This window comes from Sturnira hondurensis, unplaced genomic scaffold (assembly GCF_014824575.4).
Source record: "Sturnira hondurensis isolate 20B ecotype Veracruz unplaced genomic scaffold, ASM1482457v3 Scaffold0006437, whole genome shotgun sequence".
Lineage (NCBI taxonomy): Eukaryota > Metazoa > Chordata > Mammalia > Chiroptera > Phyllostomidae > Sturnira > Sturnira hondurensis.
This window is the reverse complement of record NW_028079068.1, coordinates 6203024-6224842: the sequence shown is the minus strand read 5'-3', so window position 1 is coordinate 6224842 and position 21819 is coordinate 6203024. Positions and strand designations below refer to the sequence as shown.

General features: G+C 46.5%; 1 protein-coding gene across 1 annotated transcript in view; it reads left to right on the top strand.

Annotated features, from left to right (window-relative positions):
• Positions 1-21819, top strand: part of EXOC4 (exocyst complex component 4) — a 679809-nt gene that overhangs the window by 477396 nt on the left and 180594 nt on the right. The window contains exon 11 of the mRNA XM_037049172.1: positions 9978-10197. Coding sequence (XP_036905067.1) covers positions 9978-10197 — 220 coding nt within the window. The remainder of the gene's footprint in view (positions 1-9977; positions 10198-21819) is intronic.

Sequence of the window (21819 nt, the reverse complement as noted above, 5' to 3'; positions counted from 1 at the left end):
CTCTGTGGAAGCAGTCCAAGTGTGCGTTAGTAGATGAGTGGATAAAAAAAAACTGTGGTACATGTACACAGTGGAATACTACTTGGCTATAAAGAAGAAGGAAAACTTACCCTTTGCAACAGCATGGATGAACCTGGAGAGCATTAAGCTGAGTGAAATAAGCCAGTCAGAGAAAGACAAATACCATGTGATTTCACTCATATGTGGAATCTAATGGACAAACTGAACTAACAAGCAAAATAGAGACAGACACATAGAAGAGCGAGCAAGCTGACAACTGTCAGTAGGGGTCAGAGGGAGGGGCTGGTGGATGACGGGCTTGAGCAAAAAAGAAAAAAGAGAGCAAACTCGTGGACACAGACAACCGTGTGGTGATTGCTGAGGGGAGGAGGTGGAGGAGGGTACAGAGGGATGAATGGTGGTGGGCGGAGACCTGATCTGGGGTGGGGAACACACAACACAGTGTACAGATGATGGGTTGTGGAAACGTGCCCCTGAAACCTATATAATTTTGTTAACCAGCGTCACTCAAATAAATTCAACAAAAAGTGGGGGCGGGGCGTCCTCTACTTCAGAGTGTTGTGAGGAATAAGTGAAGCAAAGTGTGGTGATTACTTAAAATAGTGCTGGCATATTGTAAGTAGTGCAACTGGCAGCTATTAATGTTATATTTTCACTTGCTCAGTTTCAGCATGCGTAAAATGCAGATAGTAATCGCACAGGCCTCACAGAGTTATGGTGAGAATTGCATAAAATCATCTATATAAAGCTCTTCAGTCGGGACATGGCAAGAGCTCAATAAATGTGACCAGTTATGAGTACAGCCCCTACCGACATAGGAACAGATAGGAGATCTGCCAGGTTGTCCCGTGTCTTGCATTAGACTATCTAAAGGCCAAACAAATGTGGAACGCCTAAAATAAAGTCTATTTAATGCATTACATGTAAGTTTGAGGTAATATGATAGACATTTTCTAAGTTGTGATTTTTCTTGAAAAATTTTCTGACAGCCTTATCTTTTGGAACAAAAAGATAGAGGAGAGGTTATTTTACTTTAAATAAGATGAATGCAAATAGTGAAAACAGAATCCCAGGCCTAGCAGAAAAGGAGGATTATCATTTTGTCTGAGTTTCAGGTCCATAATCCTTATTTATTTATTTGTGTGCATTTTTGGTTCATAAAGGTTGCTTGATATTAAGGATTAGATCTTGAGTTATGTCAATTTCCAACTCATGTGATTAAAAAAATTAAACAGCTGTCATTTTCAAGAGGCTTAGTTTGTTTTACCTAAAGTGCTTTTCAGTCTGGAGGGAACACTTACCTGTAGTCAGAACCACTTGCAATATACTCATCATGAGATTTTTTTCCCAGTTAAATTTGGTCACAAACTGCAGAGTTCAAATTTCATGGGTGATATTCTTTACTCTCTTTACTTAATGACTCTTACCTCTTTTCCCCTGTAGTCCTAGGCCTAAATTTCACTCGTTACAAACAAGAGCACCCAAGCCTTTTTCTATTTTGTTAGTTCAGTAAATTGTCTCCCAGGGTTATGGGTTGAGGACATGATTGGGCTCCGCCATGATGGACTTACTGTGCACTTTTACCCAGAAAATCCTTACATACAGAAGGCCCAGACAGCAGTTAACCTTCAGCGTGAACAATTGCAAACTGTCGCGGGAGCCTCTTCCGGATGTGCCGATGACTGACTCCCAGGCATTAAGAGGCAAATGCGCTTCAAATGCGCATTAACCTTTATGGATTTTTCTTCAGTTTTCATGTCTCACTGATTAATGGACCTAAATATGCCTGTTGCTGCTGCTTCTGAATGAGTCTACGTGATCATTTTTGAGTCAGACAATTCAAGCAGGTTGAGTAGATCTGCAGTCCACGCCTCTGAGGCTGCTTTCCTTCCTTGCCCAAGTTGCTTTAGTTCGCTCTGTGCCTTCGGTGTGGAATCTGAGAGTAGCTGGGTGGGAATATAGGTCCTAAAGCAGCCGTGCTTGCTGGGCGGCCTCTGTCTGCGCCCTGAGTTGTTTCCAGTCTTTGGTGCGCCATCACTTTGGTTTGATTCCAAAGACCCATTTCCCTGAGTACAACTAACGGTTCTTTGTGCAAGGATGGGCTCGTGTCCAGCAGCGACTTTTATTATGCGCTACAGGTTGATTTTTTTTCCATCTAAGTCAGGGGGCAGGGATTTCGAGTCTACACATAAAAGTCTGCCCTTCCCCGCAGAGCAAGGTGCGGAGCCTGTCAGCCGCGGCTCTAGTGGTACGATCAGCACCGCCTGGAGTCTGGGCACACGGGCCCACGCGTCCCAGGGAAGCGCTGCCTTTGGCTCTCAGCGTTTCGTTCTTCCTGTGTTCTTCCAAACACTGTTTCTGTTCCCTGGATACCCGGGGGAATGGAATTTTATTTTCTCTTTCTAATTCACATGTCATTCATGCTAGAGGGTTGCGGTTACTGCTGCTCTTTGCCCTGTCTCCATAAAACAAGACCACAAAATCAAAGGCCAAATTTCAGAAAATGCACCTTTCAATTTCTCTCTTTTGTAGTACAAGAATCCATGCATGTCTCCCTCATGAACAGTGCATCGGCATTTATTGCCAATTAAGTTTTTGATGTATACATTTGTGAGTATCTGTGTCACATAATGTTAGTAAGTGTGCGTGTTTTAAATGTGACAGTAGAGAGCTGCCCAGTGTGACGGGCATGGGGCCTTACCCTGGAATATACTAGCTCAGCAGAGCTTCTGCAGGCCTGTAAGGATCCTGCGACTCTTCACCTAGGAACCTGGGGCGAGAATGAAGGGACGAAGACAGCTCAGATTCCCCAGCACGTCTTTAAAGCTACTGTGCAGTAGGAGGGACTCGGAGCTCCTTGTGGAAGTCAGCCTGGCCCATGTCTGCAGACTCAGTGCCGGGTCGGAGACGCGTGGGACCGATACGCTGAGAGATCCACATCACGGGGAAGATTGGCGGCGTAAACCTCACGTTCCTGCTGGTTTTAATGCAGGTGAGGAGGAGAAGGCTCCCCACACCCTCCAGGTGAATGTTTTCTGTGCGTTTTTCAGCCTCCACGGCCAAAGCATGTATGGAAACATAGGACAAATTCAGCAATTATCAAAGCGAGAGGCATTAAAATATTGTATGTTGTCTACTATAGATTATGTGCAAACGTATACATTAAAAACATAATTAGCAGTAAACACTGACACGCTGTTTGTGGGAGAGATGTGAGCAAATTCATTGTGCTCCAAAAGCCAGAATCGTGAATTTGATTTTCCTGAAATTTGCACTATTACTTTTGTATTCGGATTTTACGGAAAGATGACATATCCCCATGATTGTATCCAAATCATGTGTTTGGGGCAAGGATGCCAGAGAAGGGGTGCTGTGTTCTCCTCTGTGGTGTTAGGAAGGCACATGATATCAGCTTGTCCCATGAATAACAGTGTTGGCCACAGAAATGAAAAAAAATCATTAGGGTGTGGCTGTGAGAAATCTGTGTTTACTGTGAGTCACTGTTTTCGTTCAGATGAGTAAATGTTGCAGCTTCTAAACTGCCATGAAGGCCCTGTGTGTTCGAGGCGATTTCCAGGTGGTAGCAGCTCTAATTCCTGGCTGAGACGAAATAGAAGAAATAGGGCTTCACAGTGAAAGAGAGGTTGCGATGGAGAGGCTGGGTTAAGCAGGGCTGGGGGAGCTTGTGTGAAATTTTAATTATAACTTCTCTGGATAGAAATCAAGTCAAGATAAAAACCTTGAAAATCTTGGTTAAATATAGAGTGTGCTCATGTATGCATTTCCAAAAGATACATACCTGTATAAGAAAGAGTAGCCCATGCCCTGGCTGGTGTAGCTCAGTGGCTTGAGCGCGGGCCTGCAAACCACATGATTGCGGTTGGATTCCCAGTCAGGGCACATGCCTGGGTTGCAGGCCAGTTTCCAACAGGGGACACCAGAGAGGCAACCATACATTGATATTTCTCTCCATCTCCCCTTCCCCTCTAAAGATAAATAAATAAAATCTTTAAAAAAAGAAAGAAAGAAAGAAAGAGTAGCCCTGGCCAGGTGGTTCAGTGGGTTGGAGTGATATCCTTGTATACACCAAAAGATTTCAGGTTCTGTCTGGTCAGGGCACATACCTGGGCTGCAGGTTAAGTTCCCCATTAAGACATGTCCAGGAGGCAACCAATTGATGTTTCTCTCTCACACCAACACATTTCTCTCTCTCTCTCCCTGTCTCTCTCTCTTTCCCTCTCCCTCTCTCCCTCTCGCTCTAAAACCAATAAACATGTTTTCCAGTGAAGATGAAAAAGAGAATAAATTTAAAATGTTAGTATTCCTTGTGTCTTTATTTTAGGAGGCCCCCTAGTTGATGATATTCTGAAAAGAAAACCTCGGGTTAAATATTTACAAAGAGCGATATTAGAATGGCAGAAGCAAGATCCACGCTTTAGACATCCAAGTGCAGTGAGAACCCGTGGCCTAGACTCATTTGTTTCTTGGTTTATCCTGCTTCACAACCTTGGGTTTAGGAGGCTGACCTGGATAGGATTCCTCCAAACCCCGTAATTGGATGCTCTGCGTCCAGCGTTCTGAGCTTCCTCGGAGCCCCCCTGGCTCCCTCCCCCCGCGCGTCTGTACCTGGGCTTTGTGCTGGCCTGCACCACTCACACAGAGAGGAAGCCCCTCGTGTGGAGCACTTCCGGAGATGAGATAATCCCCCTTTGACAGGGTTGCATCTGTGCTCATCTTCACTTCGAAGGGAAGCATTTTCTTTCCTGATGAGATTCTTTTCACTATTAAAAATGCAGCGCTTTCTTCCTTCTCTAGAGCGGATTGGGAGCCCTGGTGGAAAAGCTGGGCTTTTTGATGTGTCTCCTCTCCACCCTGACTCTCTCCACTCTGACTCTCTCCACTCTGACTCTCTCCAGCCTGACTCTTTCCACCCTGACTCTCTCCGGCCTCCCATTCAACAGGCCAAGTTTAAAGTACTTGATAAGTGAAAGGAGCCAGGCAGTAGGCTGTGGGAATCTCAGGGAAATAAAATACAGACTCGCCCATGAAAAACGATGAGGAACAAACTATTCCCCGTAACGTGTGGGAAATAATTCTCCAGAAACACAATGAAGATGTTCACTGTAGGATTATCTATAATGAAACCCGGAGGCAGCATCAGTGCTTCCTAATTGACGTTTTGGTTTAATAATGTTGCGCTCATTAGCATGAGGGAATGCACGCCATGCCGACGCTCTGCGAAAGGGCAGAATGTGGCGTAGTGTGAAACAGCTGAACCGTGAACGCAACAAAACAGTGCGGAGTGTTGGCAGGGATTGCTGGGTGCCCTTTCGGTGCGAGGCAACTGCTAACATCGGGTGGTGGAGGTGAAGGATGATTTTTCTTTCATTCTTTAAAAAAAATTTTTTTATTTGAACCTCTGGTCCAAATTCTTGAGAAAAGGACATTACTTGTCAGCAAGGACATGCCCCAATTTCAGGAACTATGGATTGAAGTGAAAGGATCTGTTAATTTTTTTTACAACTTTCTACATCAACTACTTCATGAGAGCCTACTATGTGCTGGCTGGTACCACGTACTGAGGATACAGCCTGGGCAGTTTATACTCTGCCCCTGGTCACGTGGGGCTTTGGTCAGTTACACAGATAGCGTTAGCTACCATTTCCTTAGCAGTTACTGTGTGCCCACCGCTCTGCTGGGTGCTTAACTTTTCCTTCCTCATTTAGTCATCAGGGCCGCCCTGTGTGTTATTGTGTCCACTCTACAGAATACAAAAGTAAGGTTGAGAGAGGCTGAATAACCTGCCCAAGACCGTTCAGTCAAGATTCAGGCTCAGAAATAGTGACTCTCAATTCTGCGCCTGCCCACTCAGCCTCCCTAGAGTGTTCCTCCTCACAGTGACCAGGCATCTGGTCTACCTCCTCCTGGCTGCCTAGGAGAGGACCTACTCTGTGTCCTTCCTGCCCAAGAAAGAGCAGTTTGCCTCTTTAATGTAATTGCTGCCCATTTTTTGACTAGAGTGAAAAGGCAAGGCGAATGAGACAGCCCTGATTTTTCTCTTTCACTCTCTCCTCTGTCTCGCACTTTCTGCACAGCAAGGGCCCTCACGGCTCTGAAAGCAGATTTGGAAACATGTTGAATGGGTCCCCTTGAGTTAGAGAAGACAGCATCAACCTGGATATGTCATTTGAGACTGATGTATGTGCTTTAGGGAATGAATGGTCTGTGCTTGAGAGAAATCCTTCAGCGTCAGTGGGGCTCCCAGCGGTTTCATATTTCAGGGACACCAAAGGCAAATAAGGGGCTAGGACAAAAGAAAAGAGAAAACAAGGATAATTTAGAGCCTTCTGTCAGTGTTTAGGAGCAGGTTAACTACTAAAAATTTTGTTCTGATGTTAAAGATTTTGAAACTGTAATACATCTCAGAAAATTCTCTTAAGTCCCATTGAAAGTAATAAAGAGGCAATCTGATGATCGATTCCTATAATATTAAAAATAATAAAATGTATTTACTCACTAGCAAATAGATAACTGGTTCTCTTTCAAAGGCTGACCAGGGAGCCCAGTGCACCGCTGGATGGTTGATTTCTCTAGAGTGTTCCATGAGATGAGGAGGGGTCAGCACAGCAGGTTGTGGAAGGTGGAGGTCTTACAGTTATGGCCACGATAACTGTCTGCTTTTATTTCTTCATCGCCCCCACCCACCTTCTTTCATTCACTCTCTTCCTGAAGATATATTGTATTTTGCTTTAGATCATGCTTTCATTTCTCTCTCCATGGTGATAACATCAGTTAAGAAGACTCAAGCCCTGGGTGATATGGTTCAGTGGATTGAGCACAGGCCTGGGAACCAAAGGGTTGCTGGTTCGATTCCTAGTCCGGGCACATGCCTGGGTTCCGGGCCAGGTCCCTGTTGGGGGTGCATGAGCAGCAACCACACATTGATGTTTCTCTCCTTCTCTTCCTCCTTCCCATCCATTCTTTCTAAAAGTAAGTAAATAAAATCTTAAAAACAAAAAAGGAGCCTCATTGTGTTTCTCATCACTTCCCAATTTCTACTTTCCCCCTGCATTCTTTGGGTGACTTTTTCATTATGATTATCCTGTATACACTGGCTCCCTCCCGCCCACCATACCCCCACAGGCTAATGGAGTGTTCAACTGGTGACGTACAGGATTAACCACAGGTAATTAATTTATTTGTTTATTCAGTGAAGGAAACTCTTTATGAGGCTAAACAGCTAAACTTAAGGAGCATTTGCACATCACGCTTTAAATGTGGCCCAATCAGAAAGCAATTTATAAAACATAGTCTTTGACATATGTAGGTGGTTTTTGTATTTTCTAATTTGATTTCGAGTAGCGATTTTTATATTCTGTAATTTAATTTTATTTGAGTAGCTAATATGTTCGTGTTTTTCTAATCAAATGATTGAAAAAAAGGAATAACTGACAAGACTTCTCCCCACTCCTCTTCCAGACCCCACCCCCATCCTGGCTTCCTGCGGGTACCTGGTGGTTGTTTTTTATGAGTCTTCCCTAGGTGTCTTTATAATAAAATAAACTCATGAGGATCTATGGTTCTTACACCAAAGTCAGTGTAATTAATACAAATTGATTTCCACCTTGCTTTTCCTCCCCCCTCACCTAACGGTATGTCCCGGAGGGCTTTCCCTGTTACTGCCGCGAGAGCTTCCCTGTTTGGAGGCCGGATTGCTGCGTGGTGTTCCAGCGTGGAGACGCGCCTCGGCTCAGTTGACGACTCCGTTGTTGGTGGATTTTTTGAGTTGTTTCCAGTCTCTTGCCATTAAAAATAACTCTATACTGACCTATGTAATCATGTTCACATATGGCCGTCAGAAAACTTTCCCAGAAGTAGGGTTTCTGGGTCAGAGGGTGTCGCATCTGTAATTGGGAGTGGTGGTGCCACCTTGCCTTTCTGGAGGGTCGTACTTTTTCCCACTCCCATGGACAATACAGGGGAGGCCTCTTTGCTCACCCACCCTTAGGCCAACAAAGTGTGTTTCACACTTTTGGAATTTGGACAGTGCATGGATGTAAAAAGTAGCATCTCACTATAATTAACTTTCCATTTCCCTCATCATGAATGAAGTGAAGAATATTTTCTTATGTTGAATGGCCATTGTTTTTCTTTAAACTTTTTGTACCCTTTGAGCATTTTTCTACAAATTTCTTTTTTCCTAGCTGTCATTTGTGATATAAGTTGCAAATAGATCTTCTCAGATCGCCATCCATTTTGTTGCCTTTAATTCATTTTCCTTCGACCTTTTTGGAGAAAATTTTAAAGCACCAAGGCAGCCCTGGCTTTGCATAACATTGTGGAACTGTGAAAAATTACCAGGCAATGCCATCTTAATCAGTGGGGGAAATCACAATCGTTTCATGACTTCAAAACTTTTGTCAGCACATTCAAAACTCTCCTGTGTTACAAATGTATACTGGTGTGAAGAATAAAACTTGTAATATACCTGGTCCACTGTGGCATTAGAAGCACTGAGGACTAAAGGACTTGATTTCTTTGTTAAGAGCTTGTCAAGAGCAGTTTGAACAATACTCGCACCTTCCTTGGGTTGGCGTCTCTTCTGTGCCTTCGCTGAAATGTCATGCCTTCTTCAAAGTTCGGAGCAACTGCCAGTATTTTTTTATATCTTTGATTTTCACTGTCATGAAATATGACAAAGAGTTCTTATAATGTGACATTTTTCACCGGCATCCTTACTCTGGGCCGTCTTCCTCCCTTTGGCTGTAACACCTTCCTCTTCATTGAGGTCAGGTTCACCATCACTCTGTCTGCATCTGCCTCGAAAATGGAGCTGGTGTCAACTGTCCCGTGGTCATCTGTTTCTTCTGTAAATCCATTTACATTGGATTCAAGCTTCACTCCCACCGTTCTCATTTTTAGTTTTTTTCTGTATTTTTTTGCCAATTCCTTCATTTAATTATCCCCTGTGAAATATCGCACCAGCTTATCACTGGGAGATGAGAGAATGCACCACCCACCCTACTGTCTGTACAGGAGCTGAAGAACAGATGTGCCGGGATCTGTCACCGAGGCACTTGAAAAGCAGTGACGCGATTGATCATTGATCACAATGAGCAGCAATTACAGGTTTCTGAACTGAAGAGCTAGCCTCAAAGTTTATACTTTATGCCATTACTCACCATTAACATACTGTGGTAACTGGAATTTGAATGTGGGCTTTGGAGAGCCAGTGTTATTAGCTAAACTGTAAGTAGCTTCAACTTGTATATATCAGAAGCATGCAAAGCACAAACTGCCAGCACAGAAACGTACAAAGAATAACATGACAAACACTCACCTCTGAGCTTTGATGGTCATCACCGTTCCTCTATATACACTTTAAGTGTTTTCATTAAAGGACACAGGTGCAGTCCTGCTTTGCCCCTTCTTCTCCTTCTGTTCTCCGTTTACAGCCTCCCAAGTCACAGATCATCACAGATTAAAGGCGTATCCTGTGTTCATTCTCTCTCTCAACACTTCCATGCACACGTATAAAGATCTCAGTGAGAAATGTGTGCTGTTTGAGCGTGTGCTTCTAGTTGTAATTGTTCTACTTTTGTCGCGCTTTCCTTTACTTCTTACATTCTTCTTGCATTATAAAAATATTTCGCACATCTCCTTTTTTGACCCTAGTTTAGAAGTTGTCTTCTATTTTATCCTATTTCTACTCAATGGGTAAGACAATTTGTATTTTTTAAAAAGTAAATGTTTACATAGAGAGCTCACTATTAGAGACAGGTGTGTTAGCGGATGAACGTTGTAGAGTAAGGGTCTGCTCTCACTGAGACTCCTGGGAATCTCCCTGTCTCTCCACAGAAACAGCCAGTGTCTGGAGAACCCCGTGTGGGATCTCCCATATCACTCCGACTGGTTTTCTGATGCAGTGAATAACCATGTCCCCGTCTGTCTTCCAGATTCATTCAGGAAATTGAGCATGCCCTGGGGCTTGGCCCAGCCAAACAGTGTCCTCTTCGGGAGTTCCTCACCGTGTACATCAAAAACATCTTCCTCCATCAAGTTTTGGCGGAGATCAACAAGGAGATCGAAGGAGTCACGAAGACGTCGGACCCCTTGAAGATCCTGGCGAACGCCGACACCATGAAGGTGCTAGGGGTGCAGCGCCCTCTTCTCCAGGTAACGGTCGCCCTTGAACTTACCCTCTGCCACCAGTTTCTATGGCCTTGGGAAGAGTCACAAATTAAAAAAAGAAGAACTACCATCTGTTTTTATATTCATCAGGGACAAAGCAAGATTAAATAGACATCAGGGACATTTAGGATGAATGCAGAGATCATGAAAATTCCTTAGGACATTTAAGAGAAAAGTGGCTAGCTTTGAATATGGGAGCCGGTGAGTCTCATTGACATGCAGGCAGCTCTGTTTCTCTTCCTGGAGTTTGCCCTTCAAAGGACGTACAGGTAGGAAGTCTCTCTCTGCCTTACCTTAGCCACCAGCAGGGACCCCTGACTCACCCAGGGCCCACCAACTGTGGGGAACCTGGCCAGCTCACAGCGAATCGGGGCCTACCAGCACACTGGCTTTTAAAAGTCAGATCATTTAATTTAGGGGATGATCTTGTTAATATGGAAAATTTTACTCTAACTATATAAAGAAATGGTTTCTGAGCCACAGAAATAAAATAATTTCTCAGTAGATAAGTGGAATAGGCTTGAGATATTTATTTCATATCCATTTTATCAAGTGACTTGAGGGCAAATATAAAACTAGAAGAAAATAGTAGGAGTTTAAATTATGGGTATATATTAACTACTATTACCCTGTAATTGAATCTTTATGGCATGTCTTCATTTCGGAGAAAAATGTTTCTTTATTTTTCACGTAAGTTGCGTGATAGGAGGCTATCTCAAACGTGGAAGCCTTGAGCTCTCCCGAGAAACACTGTGTCAATGGAACGGACTGATATCTGTGTCCACTGCGTGCCCTTGCCTGCCTGTGTGTCTGTCTCTCTTGAGTTTTCCTCCTGTGTTTGTGAGAGTGAGTAGCAGTGCTGAACCTTTCATAGGGAACGGTCCTGGATAGCCGCATTCTTTTTATGAGCAGACTCCCCAGTGGCAGAGAGACATTCTGGGAATACAGACATTTGCCTCCCCCAGAATGTGAATTGTAGCATCACCCCGAGGAACGAGGAACGGGTTCATTTGGGTCGCCTCCGTGCCCACTTTTCCTGACTGTCCTACCCAAATATGCTCCCTTAGGGAAGGTTATTCTCCATTCTCCCCTCTCCTGCTTGTCTCCCCAGCCCATTCTCCACACCAGAATCAAACTCTGTGGACGATGTCACCAAAGCGCCCTTGCCAGGTGACTCATGACCAGGTTCTCCCAATGGGAAGCACCAGCAGCAGGGGCGGGGGAGGGGGTCCTTCGAAGAGAAGGGGTTGGGTTCTTTCGTACCTCCTTCCTCCCCACTTTGGATCACAGATCTGGCCGTGGGTGCACCCCTCCAGAACAGTCCCCCCCGGGACACTGCTGTGTGGCTCTGGCTCTCACTGGACTTCAGCCACACATCTCTCCGTGTTGCTTCTTTCAGTGCTGCCCATGCGCCTCTCAGTGTCTCCTCTTCGATGTTTCGCCCTTTGAAGCATCTGGATGGAATTCTCTTTTTTGTCAGGATCCCAAGTAGAGCTCCCCGGTTAGTTGCTGTTTCAACACTTTGATTTTCTTTTTCCTTCTTAGCACAACTGTAATTATTAGTTAACTTATTTTCCAACTTGCTCATATTTTGTCTTTTCCCACTGGAACGTAAGATCCAAAAGCACCAGGCAGCAGGAAGATACTCAGTAAATAATTTTTCTGAATGAATGTACCTGAGCATGGATAGTTAGAGGGGGCGTGCGTAGAGGCAGCGATTCAGTTTTGAGAGTCAATGGTACCTGCGGAGTCAGAGGAAGATGAGAAAGGGAGGAGGAAGCATACTTGTTTGCATTTTTCTTTTGTGCGACCGTGTGGTCACTGTCCTCTCTATCAGAACACCTTCCAGCGTGCGTGACCTTGGAGTGCCATCCCGTAGTGCTCTGTGTGCTGGATTTAAAAGACGACGAAGTGAAGGTGAGAGCTGAAGCTGCTGGCTCGTTAAACGTGCTCGTTTTCAGCTTGAGTAGCAAAGACACGTTAAAATGCTAACGGTTCGACTACACTCAGGCCACACACTGAGCTACTGGCCATCCCTAGGCCGTCTACTGACATGTTTGTCACATCACTCCAACCTCGTCACCAGCCACTTGTGACATAGTACATGTCACTGTGCCTTTTGTTTTTCCCTCTTGGTTTTTAAATCAGTGACTCCATGTTGAGGCTAGAGAAGAACTCCAGCTGAACCTGTTCTCTCTTTGACCTTCTCAAGATACGATAATTCCACGTAAGTGAGTGAATCTTGCAACTAGGGCCACTGAAGTTATTAATTTCCAAATGTGTTTTCAGAACCAAAACACCTGCTTTCTTATTTGGTTATTTTGTTGCCCTCTCTGTCCTCATAAAGTTTTTATTTTATGAGAATGCAAAGTAGTTAGACTTTATCAATAAATTTGTTTGATAGCCACAGACTTCATTAATGAGGTTTAAAAGCCAATGAAGTGAAGGTTATTTTTCTTTCCGACCTCAAACGTTTCTCTTGCTTTACTATGACCGTAAACTGTCTTCTAACATAATTTCCCATGGTCAAGTTTCAGTGTTTCTTATCTGCATTTCTGTTACCTTGATGTCGTTATCCCCAGCTAATTGTAGGTGACTCATCTAAAGACAAAGAAACAATTCTGAAAAATTTAAGCTGAGTTTCCAAGACAACTGTTAGGAAGGGAGCTTAGAGAAATCTATGTACTTGCGAAAGATGCCGTACTCAGTGACGTGGAGTATAAAAATTCCTTTAAGTCCTTCCCTCTGCTAAACTGTCACTTGGTGGCAGGGTAGAAGAGGGCGGTGCCCTCCTTTGAGGTGGCCCAGCTGCATTCTCCAGGGAAGTGGAAGGACACTGTGTCCCTGATGCCGTCATTCGTGTGATGATGTGCAGATTAAGGGGTCCCCAGGACACTTTGTCCTGCTCTCTGAAATGGCGTCTGGGCAGCGCAGAGTTGGTTAGAAGGGGCCGTGGCTGTGGGCGGTAATGTACTTGTGCGTGGGTAATTCCACCTCCTCGGCACAGAATTCACAGAAGGGCAGGAAGTCAGTAGAGAGGAGGAGATCATACGAGCACCGTTTTATATGGGAAACAGCTGTTCGGGTGTTGGCCCCAAATGATGCAGCAGCGTAGTAATAACAGTAATAACAGCATTCATAGTAGTAGATAGTAACAATGATTGCAGCAAACACATTAATGGCATTTACCAGGAGCCAGGCACTATTCTGAATGCTTTATGTGTTTTGACTTGTGCTTTGTATGTTGTGGGGGTGGAAACTTGGGAGGAAACGGAGAAGCAGTGAAATGAAATAGCTAGCAGGTACTAGCCCTGTATGTAGTGCAAACGCAGGCACCCGCCCACCCTGGAGTGCAGCCCTGAATGAGCTCTTCTCGAAGCCCTGGCTGACTGAGGAGCAAGCTTGTCTGCGAGCTGCTTGTGCCCTGTCTGCTAGGAGAGGCGCGGAGTTTGTGAGTAAGCATTTAGGGGGCCTCCCTTCCTTTAGAAGCAATTGGACATTGTTGAACCTAATAATAAAAAGTTGGGATTTGTATTTTGTAGATCTTTATGATTTAAAATGTTTTTGTAGGAAATCATTTTTGTTGTATTTCATAAAAGTGTCGATCGACAGCAGCTTGGGGCTGGGTTATTTGGGCCCTCACCATGGTTGGGGACAACTGTGTCCCTGATATCCTGTATTGTCTCACAGAGACATGAAAGCACAGAACCACCCGTCTCTGGCCTCAGTGCCCAGAGCATTTTCCCACAGATGGAATATTTTGGATATTTGTTGCAAGTGGTTCTCCCTGAAATCCCCCACTCCTAAGGCAGCGTGAGCTATAGATTTGCACGCCACTGAATAAGTGGGTGAGTGAAAATGAGTGAATGGCTTCCTTAGTGCAAGGACACATGTGTGCATGTTTTCTCCTCACGGTGTAAGATTCACAGTCTTTGGTTTGAGATTCTTGACAATGCTTAAATTCAAACGTCATTGTTCTTAAGCCACTGATGCTATCAGTATGAATATACCTCATGCGCTGGCCGTCTGCGATCCCACTCTTTTTTTTGAATGGCTTCCACATGTCGCAAGACAAAGCGTGTCAATTCAAAATCAGGAAATCTCTTAAGAGAAATCCCTTTCTCCTGAGTCGGGTCTTCCGACATTCGGATGTGGACTCGCAGAACCGGCCAACCAGAGCGGGCACCTGCTCGTGCCCGGCACGTCTGCAGGAGTCTGCAGACGCTCACTCCCTGGACACAGGAAGCATCCACCCAGTTCCCTACTTAACCTGGATTTGGGGTGTCATTTCATTTATTCCATTTTCAGTGTCTCCAGCCAAGAAAAAAATGGCAGGGGGCTAATGATTTGTGTCTTTTACCTGTCATACTGCTGAAAGGGCATCTACATGCTTGAATGAAGGTGCAAGCGAAGCCTTTTCCTGCCCCCTGTTGGAATATGCTTTACCCTTGCCGCTTAGAAAGTGGCCTGTGGGCAAGAACATCAGACCTCTGGGTCAGAATCCGCATTTGTGTGGCATTGCCAGCTGGTTCGAGAGCACATTAGGGTTCCAGTGGCTCTGCCTCATGCCAGCCCAGCACAGGGTGTGGTCCAAGCCTGTGGGCACCAGCAGCTCCTGAGCTCGGGAGAGGTGCAGTTCTGGAACCTCACCCCACTCTGGATGGGGCCCAGGAACCTCTGCTCTAACCCGCCCTCCAGGGGATGTTGATGGAGGTAACAGTTCTGGGAGCACTGCCTTGCACACTCCCACCACGCCCAGCCGGCGGTCAGGAAATGGGCTTTCTGGCTGAGGGCTCCTACGTAGCACGGTGGAGACCGGTAGTCACGTAAGGGATGCAGCTTTGTTTCATGCAGGCCCAGGAATTGTAAAAACAATATTTACAGTGGCAGCAGAAGCTGCTTCCCAGTCTAGCACATTGCTGAATTGTGCAGGAGCCTACGTTTCCTGGCACACGCCGCAGCGGCTTTCCTACTGCTGAGGCTCAGATTCCCACAGCATTGGAGAAAAATACAGAGGTTGTGCAATTGAAACCCGAAGACAGTCTCTCAAAACATTTAAAGCGTGTTTCCATTTCCCCACTTCCCTATCTGCCCCAGTGTAGGCTGGATTATCTCTGAGGAATGAGACAGCTGTAGAGTCAGCCCTCGGTCAGGCACCGGGCCAGCCGCACTTACACGGTTACCTGTGCCTATAGAGCGGTGGCTCTGGACAACCGTCCCTGTCCCAGTCCCCATCAGAATCACCAGGTGCTTTCCACCGAAGCTGCTGCCCCCCTCCCAGCCCAGAGATGTGCTCAGCGAACTGGGGCCTGGGCATCGGCGTTTTGTGAGACGTCACGTGATCCCAGCAAGCAGCCAGAATTAGTGACACTGGCCTGGATCTTCCTACACCATAGAATCAGTCTCTGTCCCCAGAGGAGGCAAATAAAAATCATAGCTGAGGCCTGCAATGCTCAGGTTTGTGAAAGTGGGCTCTCTTTGATCCTTGAACCAAACTGTGTACCTGAGCCTCGGAAGCAGATGCAAATGGATTTAAACCCCAGCATTTCAGTCGAAAACTTTGTGGCCGGGACCAAATTGCTCACCTCTCTGCACCCGTTTCCTCCTCTATAAAACAGTGATAAAACCTGTGTCGCAGGAACACAGGAGCCAATTCTAGTGATTAGATGGAATAATGATTGTAAAACACACCTCCCCTCGCCCCATGTCACACGTGTTCGCGTTTCAGAGTTGCCTGTTCCTTACCTCTCAGCTGCGCAGACTCCAGACCCCTACTGAGCCCACGTTCCTGCGTGCGTCTCCTCTCCCCTCTAACGTGTGCTTTGCCCACTCCTGTTCTTTGTGCTGTGGCACCACCCGGTAACTGCTGTCTCGTGCCTCCTGCGACCCTGGAGTGGCAATACCAGATGGCCTTGTCTCCCCTGCTTTCCTTTTTCTGGAGTTTACCCACTGACCATCGTTCACAGCAGAAGCAGTGTGTCCTGTGCATCACCAGTACAGCCTTGTTTGTTCCCTAGAGCCGCTAATGATGAGTTACCACCCACTAGGTGGCTGAACGTGGTGGGGTTGTCTTCTCTCCCAGTTCTGGGGTGCAGGGGCCCCCTCCCGCAGGGCTTCCCGGGGAGCCTCCTTCCCTGCCTCCTGGGGGTCCTGGTGCTTAGTAGCTTCTGGCAGCATCTTTTCCATCTCCGCCTCTGTCTTAACCTGTCTCCCCCTTTGTGTCTCTGTTTGTCCTTTTCTGGCTCTTGTAAGGACACTGCCATTGGATTCAGGGCCCACCCTAAGGCAACATTATCACACTCGGCCTGGACTCGCCTCCTCAGAGACCCTGTTTCCCAGTACTGTCACATTCCGAGGGCCTGTGTGGAAATTCGTGTGGGCGTGGGAGGCATTGTCGACTCCACTACAGCTCGTAACTGGAAGCCAATTATACAGAGCCCAGTATATCCAATCTGCTGTATTTGCTCTGAAGCCCCTCTGGCAAAAGCAGTGTTACGGCAATAGGGCCAGGGTGTCCCCAGCCTTTTTGGCACCAGAGACTGGTTTCATGGAACACAATTTTTCCACAGATGGGGGTAGGGTGGGGTGACAGGAGGTGGAGCTCAGGCTGTAATGCAAGCAATGGCCACGGACAGGGAAGAGGGAGTCTGGGGACCCCTGGTCTAAAATCTGGGTGTCAGCAAGGTTCCAACTGAGTGGTAGGCAGAGTGACCCCTGGGGCTGCAGTTAAGCCTTGTTGAAGGCCGACAGATACCGCTGCCTACTGTGCCATGATTGGCTGGTGACAATTACACTAATGCCCAAACCCCTTTTCTCTCCCTCGACCCCGAGATGCTGCCAGTAGCCCCCTACTGGCCCCCGATGGAAGCGCAGCCCACAGCAGCAGCACAGTGTTTGCATCAGGCCACGTGGTGCTGGTGTGAAGGTTGCCTTTGCGCGCTGTTCGCATCGCAGCTGGTTGTTGCCCTTCCACTTCATGGTACAGAATATGTTCAGGTTTTATTATGGTAACCAGATTAGTCCCATTTAAGGTCTGCTGGAAGTCATCACGGAAACCATTAAGTTGAAAACAGAGCCGATCAATCGATTTCCCCCTGGTAAGCTCAGAGGAGGTGCTCATGGTCTTGCTGCTCAAAAATGCATCTCGGAGTCAAGATGCCTCGCAGTCTGATTTGATTCTTTAGCAGTGTCTCTCTAGACCTAAAGAAATACTGACTTACCGCAGTTTGCACTTTTGATTTTCTTTGAATTTTACTCTTATTGTTTTATTTTACCTGCTACCTATACTGCTTGGCCTCTTCCTGACAAGGAGGGTCTCGAGTAGCCGACCACTAGAGCCACTTCAGGCTCATCCAGGAAGAGGGAGTAGCAGGCACCTGCATCCTGGTCTTTGGCTGCTTGGTGACCGTGGCTTTCAGCACTCACCTGTGCCCTTCGGGACAGCTGGGAAAATTATATTTCATGACTGATGGGGACCGTTGGCACTTTATAACGTTCATCTCTGTCTTCAAGTTGTCTTATCAAGTTGTTGGTTTTTGTATTATTAATTCTGTCACTGGTTCAGTACATCTTAATGTTTATAGCATTTCTGCTGTGACTCAGAGACAGTCAGGAAAACAACTCACGTAAACTCCGACATGGCGTGGGGGGAAAGGCAGTGAAACGGGCTCCGGGGCCTCAGACAAACCCAAGCCGCTTACGTCCCCCGAGCTTCGCTCCCTGCACCTACAAAATGAAAGCGCCAACGGCCTCTAGAGCCACGTGGAAAGCCCAGTGGGACCGTGCCTCCAGCAGGGCTTAGGGAACTGCCCTGCACGCTGCTCGTTTCACAACTGCTGTCACTAGTGCGCATGTCCCTGTGGCCACCCCGCTCAGCGAATGTTCGGGCAGTAAAGGACACGTTGCCTGTTCACTAAGCAGGGCTCACTGTGGGCACGGACTGTGAGACCCTGACTGGCTGCTGTCTGTGCTGATCTCGCCTGGGCCCGCTCCTTGCGCGGTGAGCAGGGGAAGTGTAACGACTTCCGACAGGTCTGCTGACAGGGACCAGACCCCGTTAACGCCCTGTCGCTCACGTCTGGGGAGTGTTGCCTCTGCCTGAAGATATTTGACTTCACTTGCTAACAGAGGCATCTTCAGATTTATTTCTTCTCCTTGCATGCTAGAGAAGAGGAAGGCTGTCCCATCCAAAGATACCATGAAGAGAGAAAAGGCTGGCTGATAGCCCGAGCAAATGACAGTTATTATTCTTGGGAGCAGCAGAATCGCTGATCCGGCGAGATGACTGGTGGGAGCCCAGATGAGTGTAGAAGGGGAACTGCTGTTCCCGGGAAATGTTTGAGGTTCTTACCCTAAGTGATTTGTGTTCTGTCTGGGTGTTGCAGCTCTGGCTTAGAGATGTTCTAGTGAGAAAACGAAGCAAAACAAGACTATCTCAGTTTGAAAGCTAAATGGCCGTTTAAGGTTAACTGTTCAAATAAAGCAGCTGGTTCTCTTCATGCTACGGAAGGGTCCCGTCCTGCTCAGAAATCTCCGTGCACTTCATCTTGGCGCACGCACTCTAGGGTGGGCTGCTGGAAACCTGCTGCATCTACTGCGGCGAGAATGACGTGACGTAGAGGAGTCATTTCTGGGGCTGAAATTCCAATAATGATAAATGCTGACTCATTGAACACCTATGTGGTGCTCTCACTAGATGAGAGCAAGTGGAGACAAAGAAGAAATATAAAGTGTAATTGCCCGCTCTCAGGAGCGTCCAGTTTAGTTGGGGAATCGGAAGACTTGCGGTGTGAGAGTGGAGGAGAGAGACCACAGTGGGCTGCGGGGTCCAGAGGCTTTAGGTACGAGGCAGGTCCTGAGCTGGGCATTGCAGGCTGTGCAGAAATGGGGAACACAGAGGAGAAAGTGACCCAAACAGGGGAAGTCACTTTCTGTCAAAGACACAAAAGCTGTGTCCCTGCCAGAGTGAGATTACCCTAAATGGGGGAAGGCATGGATGGAGAGAGAGAGATGAAGTTAACAAGGGCACAAAACACTTAGGGAAGTCTTAAGTTTTGAATAAAACAGTTTACTTTTGAAGTGGGAAGAGGTACAGAATCATGAAGGAGTATGTTTCTAATGGCTGCTCTTTTTGTCTTTAATCCTCACGTGAGGTTATGTGTATTGATTTTAGAGAGAGAAGAAGGCAGGGAGGGAGAGGGAGAGAAACATTACTGTGAGAGAGAAACATCAATCAGTTAATCAGTTGCTTCCCATACATGCCCTGACCAGCGACTGAACCCACAACCTTTGTATGTGCCCTAGGGGACTCGAACCCACAACCTTCCTTTTAGTGTGTGGGACAGTGCTCCAACCAACCGAGCTGCCCACCCAGGGCTAATGATGCTCTTTTAAGGGTGAAGAGGCTTTAGCAGTTCACAGACAGGACTAAAGGGCAAAGAGCTTGGGGTCCGAGAGGCCAGCCAAGGCAGAGACCCAATAATCCAGTTCTGAAGAGAAGACAGATTTTCCGATGAATGTGTCTCTCCAGTCAGAAGCTTCCAGTAGTGGCTTCATGGCTGCCCAAGATTTGCTCAGCTCAGCATTCGAAGTCCACCTTTTGATCGATTGTCATAATTGGCCCAACAAACCAGACAGCCTTACTTTCTGGAATAAGCTTTGTGCTCGTAAATCTTCATCAGGTTTTCGGCTGTGAGCCTTCCCAGGCAGGGACTGGATGGGGTTCTTCGTCACCCCTGTCCACAAGAGCAGTCATTTGCCAGTAGCGGGGTCACATTTGTTTAAAGATTAAGCTCTGCATCTCTCATGTGTTGTCTCTTTAGATTCACAGGAGCCCTATTAGTGGAAGTCCTGCTCTGGGGATGACGTGACATGTGACTCATTAACAGGTTATCTGTGTCATTATGTCCTTCTTCGATTGTCCTTCTTGGAAATAGAGGCTTTTGAGGAGAAAAAAAATCCACCAGGCATCTGGCTCCCCTTTCTTTTTCTTCCTCCTTTGTAGCCGCTTTCTCCCCTCCCTAGTTCCAGCCATTCCCATGGTGAGTGGCCGTATCTTTGGAGTCCAGAACACCCTGAGTATTCACTTGCAAATAGCTAGAAAGTCAAATTCAGATAACTGCACTTAAACTAGAGCCATTCAGCACCTCTCCTCACACTCCACTTCTCTCGGCCCTGTTTCAACTGCAGGAGCTTAACTGCTTCTTCCTTTTTATTCCACAAAGCACTTTCTCCTTTTTTTCTCCTCTTGGTCATTCCAAGGCCAAGGCTGCCTATCAGGTGCTTGCAGAAGTGCCCTGGTCACCTTGCTGCTGGGTTTGCCCCTGGCTCCCACGGCTTTGCCAGGACGAGCAGCCACCTGAGCAGAGAGAGGCAGGACCGCCCGTTAATATCTTCCTTCTCAAAAGAGAAATACCCCCCTTTTTTCCATCCTTTCTAATGCGTCCTTTTGCATTACAGCCAAAAGAGAGCTCTGACACATAGTAGGCTCTCATTTGTCAAATGAACAAAGGGAAATTGTCACCAGTATCTTCAAGGGTGGCCTCTGGCTTACGCAGCTAGGGTGGGGTGTGTAAAAGTGAACCTATACTGTTTGCCAAGGGGTAGTATTAAAGATTCGACTGTCTTAAATTTTTTATTTTATAAGTGTTTTTTAGATTTACAGAACAGTTACAGAGATAATACAGAGAATCCCCATACACCCCACACCCAGTTTCCTTGCTGTTAGCAGCTGATGTTGGTATGGTTCACTTATTACCATTAATGAGTCAATATGGATGTGTTCTTATGTGTTAAGTTCCACCGTTCATTCAGATTGCCCTGTTCGTTCACACACCTGATGTCTTTACTCTGTTCCAGCGTCCCGTCCAACGCAGTACACTACGTCCAGTTGTCCATCTAGCTTCCCCTTGGACATAACCGCTCTCAGACTTTCTCATTCTTGCAACAACTCCGAGAGCAGGTTGTAGGATGTCCTGCAACACGGGTTTTCCTGCTTTTCTCATGGTGTGACTGGGGGTATGCATTTCGGGAGGAAGGCCACAGGGATGAAGGTCATTCTCATCACATCACATCACATCACACCAAGTCTGCATGCTGTCAGCAGGACTTCTCACTGTCAGGGTTAACCTTGATCCCTGGCTGGGGCAGTAGACACTGCCGCTAGATTTCTCCACTAGAAAGTTACTCTTCTATTCCTTCTTTCCATAGCTCGCTCTCTGGAACAAAGTCACTGTGCGCAGCCCACATTCTCCAGGAGTGGATAGTTGTGCTCTGCTTCCTTGGTGCAGGAGAAGGAGCATGAATTATTCGGAAGGCCTCTGCATGAGAGATGTGTCTCCTCTCCCATGTTCATTTGTATTCAATCATTTATTTATGTCAGTACAGACTCCTGGATTTTTATTGCACACAGCAGCTTGCCATCCAACACTACTTTGTTGCTCAAACTGTTCCAATTTTGGGCATTGAGAGATATTTCACGTGACATGTAGCCCCGGTGACCTGATCTTTCTGATTTTTAGCACCGATTTTCTGGCACTACAAGGTGCTCCAAACTACATTTGTTATTTTCTACCACAGTCCCAGAAACATCCTTTTTTCCGAGGAGCC